Source organism: Eurypyga helias, unplaced genomic scaffold (assembly GCF_000690775.1).
Source record: "Eurypyga helias isolate BGI_N326 unplaced genomic scaffold, ASM69077v1 scaffold45380, whole genome shotgun sequence".
In the NCBI taxonomy this organism is placed as follows: Eukaryota; Metazoa; Chordata; class Aves; order Eurypygiformes; family Eurypygidae; genus Eurypyga; species Eurypyga helias.
In genome coordinates, this window is record NW_010228482.1 from 3,633 (window position 1) to 7,019 (window position 3,387).

Consider the following 3,387-nt stretch of genomic DNA (forward strand, 5'->3'; position numbering starts at 1 on the left):
TAGACTGAAAGATTCTTCACTTCACATTCTCATAATTGGAAGTAATCCTTTACTTCAGACTTTCTTTTTCATCTGCTGCTCTAGCTGTAGGTATCTCATCCTGTAGCTCATTTAGTTCCTCTCCTTTGGGTTGGTGTGTAATCAAGCATTTGAAACTGATTAGGAGATGAGAGCTTGGCGTAGTCAGTAATTCCATTACGGCACAGGCACACTCCAGAATCCAAGTTTTCTGCTAAAGAACCTTCCCAGTGTTGACTGACTGTGAACTGATCCTATACAGGTAACACCTCTCGGAGGTCTTACGCTGCTGCTTAGAAAGGTGTGTGGGTCAAATCCAAACCAATAAATATGTCAGTGTCAACGACCAGTGGGTTTTGTTCAGGTACGCGTGCCATTGAAGTGCCAAATTCTCCGTTCTGTTCAGCTGCCGGAACCTCCAGCTCTAACCTGATGGCTCATCTTCCCATCTTTGTGCGTCAGTAGCTGAGAATGATGCCAGGTGACGTACTGGGAAGATGGGGAACAACTATGTACCGCCTCTGTGAAGTAGTGGAGGTGATGGAGAGGGGATATTTTTTCAGTTAATTTACAGTATATTCAGCAAGACCCAGTAAGTCATCTCGGAGAAACATCCTGGTTTTTCTTTCTTCACTCGCGAGATGTGGCACCCTTGAGGGCGGGCTGAGGAGTTGTCGCAGAAAGTGCACGCCCTCACAGGCTCAGCCCAAGGTTGCATTGAAGGGAAATGCAAATTTCCTTATCTTTTCTGATCCTTAAGCCTGAATAAAGAGGAGGGCAAGGAGTGCAAACATAGATGGACTGTTTTGAAGTGGTACTGCATGTTTCTGTGTGGGCAGTGATTCTCACTCAGACGTGTGAGTGAAAAGTCCTTGCCTAAATAGGTGTTGCGGGTGTGCCCATTCCAGTCACGGGCTAAGAACGTTGTATCTGTAGAGTTTATCTTGTGAAGATGCGCATCAGACTCCAAACTGATGCTTGGCATGTCCCTGTTGGGGTAAAGAGCTGAAGGTTTCGGTTGCTCTAAGTTAAACCCTTCCTCTCACCTGCCAAGGTGCCGGCCTGCAGCGGAGTATGGCGAGCAGTAAGGACTGCTGAGAGTGAAGTGCCCCCACCGTGCGGGGGAGGCTGGGTGTCCTCTGCTCCTTTAGGGAGACTTGCAACTTTTCCCTGGCGTTGCTAGAGTCCTGCCTTTTTTTTTTTTTTTGTGCCCTTGAGAGTTCCTGTGAGGAGGAGACTTGGATGCCTTCTATTTACACAGCGTGAGATGAGCACATGCAGAATCTCTTGTTTATCTCCTGAGAAGTGTGAGAATTTTGAAAATGGTTCTGCTGGTCGTTACCCAGGGACACCATTGCTCTGAGGCGGTACTAAAGAACGATCCCGTTTTTTAATGGCAAAGACAAAACAAGCTTGGCAGCAACTCAGAATGCAGCCTCGTGTTTTGGATTGTAACGGATCGTTTAGTGTCAGAGAAGCCGAGGAGCTTTGGTTCTTTTACTAACAGCAGAGCTGGATGCGTGAATTCTAGCACTGAAGGGGGAACATGGCTATAGGAGAAGGATGGTTTTGAAGTTCAGTCTTCTGTTATGCAGGGACATCTCCAAATTTGCCATGCATTACATCATAGAAGAAATAGACGAAGATACCTCCATGGAAGATTTGCAGAAAATGATGGTGGTGGCTCTCATCTACAGGTTATTAGTCTGCTTCTATGAGGTAAGTAGTTGTCAACATTAACTCCTGTAATTAGTAGTTGTCGGTTGATGAATAAATGGGTTTGGTTTTGGTTGTGTGTTTTTTTGGTTTTGTTTTTTTTTTTTTAAATCTATTACCATTGACCTATAAATCAAATCCTCTTTACCATATATTTTGGATTATGTTGAAGCTTTGATACAGTTTTGATGAAAACCAAGTTTGCTGGGCGGGTCAACAACGTGGTGTTGCGTGGGACTGAAGCAACTTTTCTTTTACAGATCATCTGTATTTGGGGAGCCGGTGGAGCAACCCCAGGGAAATTCTTGCTTGGACTGCGAGTCGTGACCTGCGATACGTCTGTGCTCATCGCGCCCAGCCGTGTCTTGGTCATTCCGTCCTCCAACGTCAGTATGACAACGTAAGCGCTCGTAGCTGGGACATGTTGCTGTCGGGTTAATGGAGCAGCAAGCCTGCCATTGGGAAGGAAACGCCCCATTTCCATGACTGGCCTTAGCAGCGATTAGCTTGTGAGGCCTACTGTTAGATTCTGTGATCTAAGAATGAACCAGCAGTTATTCAATCTTGTAAATACTTTTCCAGTTAGGCAGTAATCTCCCCTGAACCCTGGAGATGATTGATTTTTGTGCTGTGCAAAACTGAGGCGCTAAACTTGAAAGTAGACTGCCTACTGGTAGAAGCAGAAAAGTGAAAAGGAGGGACTGAATGTTTTCTTCTCCTTTCAGGTCCACAATACGAGCTTTGATCAAGAATTTTTCTATTGCTTCGTTTTTTCCTGCGTTCATCACTCTGCTGTTTTTCCAGCACAACAGAACCGCCTATGATATAGTAGCAGGAACTATTGTGGTAAGAAGGAACGGGGTCAGATGATACCAAAAGGTGGCGTTTCCAGACTGGTTTTGACCGTCCCCTCCCACCCCCCAGTGAACAAAGACCTACCCCAAAACAGAAATCGAGGTGTCTGTCAGAGTCTTTTGCCCAGATGGAATGGGAATTGATTCAGAAGCTAAAGAAAATTGTTTTGCTCCAGTGTGATGCCAGCGGCTACCTTCAGAGTATTGGAGTTTTCACAAATGCCAGAGAAGTTTGGGAGACACAGTATGTATTACACCTGGAAGTATTAACCTCCAGCTGGCGGGAAAGGAGGTGGCTGTGCAAACTGCAGGAAGGAGCTGTTCCGTTCATCTGTCTGCAGGTAGCAGATACCTAAAAAATACCCCAAGAGAAATGTCGCTCCTACAATTTTGGATGTTGGCAGTTAACCCAGGAAATCCCGCTGTTTTCCAAGCAGTTGCCTAAGCCCTACGATAAACTCTGCGGGGAAGAGAACTGCAGTACCGGGCAGTATGGCAAACCACGTTAATTCACTTGCCGCATGTGTGGGGAGAGACGAGCGGTGGCTATCGTATCCCTTATTACTGTTACGCGGGTCGCACTCCCTCACCTCTTTCCAAGCGTGTTATCGGAACGCTGATGTGGAAGGCTTTTGGCATGATTGTCTCGAGTACTGTCGCTTACTTCGTGTGTCGGAGCGAATACAGAGGGGAAATAACGGCTGCTCCTTCTCCAGGAAGGAAGGGGGTGTTGGGCAGCAGTGTTAGTGAAGCGGCGGGTGTAAGGATCTGCGGAGCTGTGGCCAGTGCAGGTCATGCT

The 3,387-nt window shown here is 46.6% G+C and overlaps 1 protein-coding gene across 1 annotated transcript in view; it reads left to right on the forward strand.

Moving 5' to 3' along the window:
• Positions 1-2,926, forward strand: part of FAM8A1 (family with sequence similarity 8, member A1) — a 5,229-nt gene extending 2,303 nt beyond the window's left edge. The window contains exons 3-5 of the mRNA XM_010159323.1: positions 1,614-1,737; positions 1,995-2,134; positions 2,460-2,926. Of these exons, the coding sequence (XP_010157625.1) occupies positions 1,614-1,737; positions 1,995-2,134; positions 2,460-2,604 (409 nt within the window). The 3' untranslated portion in view covers positions 2,605-2,926. The remainder of the gene's footprint in view (positions 1-1,613; positions 1,738-1,994; positions 2,135-2,459) is intronic.
• Positions 2,927-3,387: the final 461 nt, after the last annotated feature.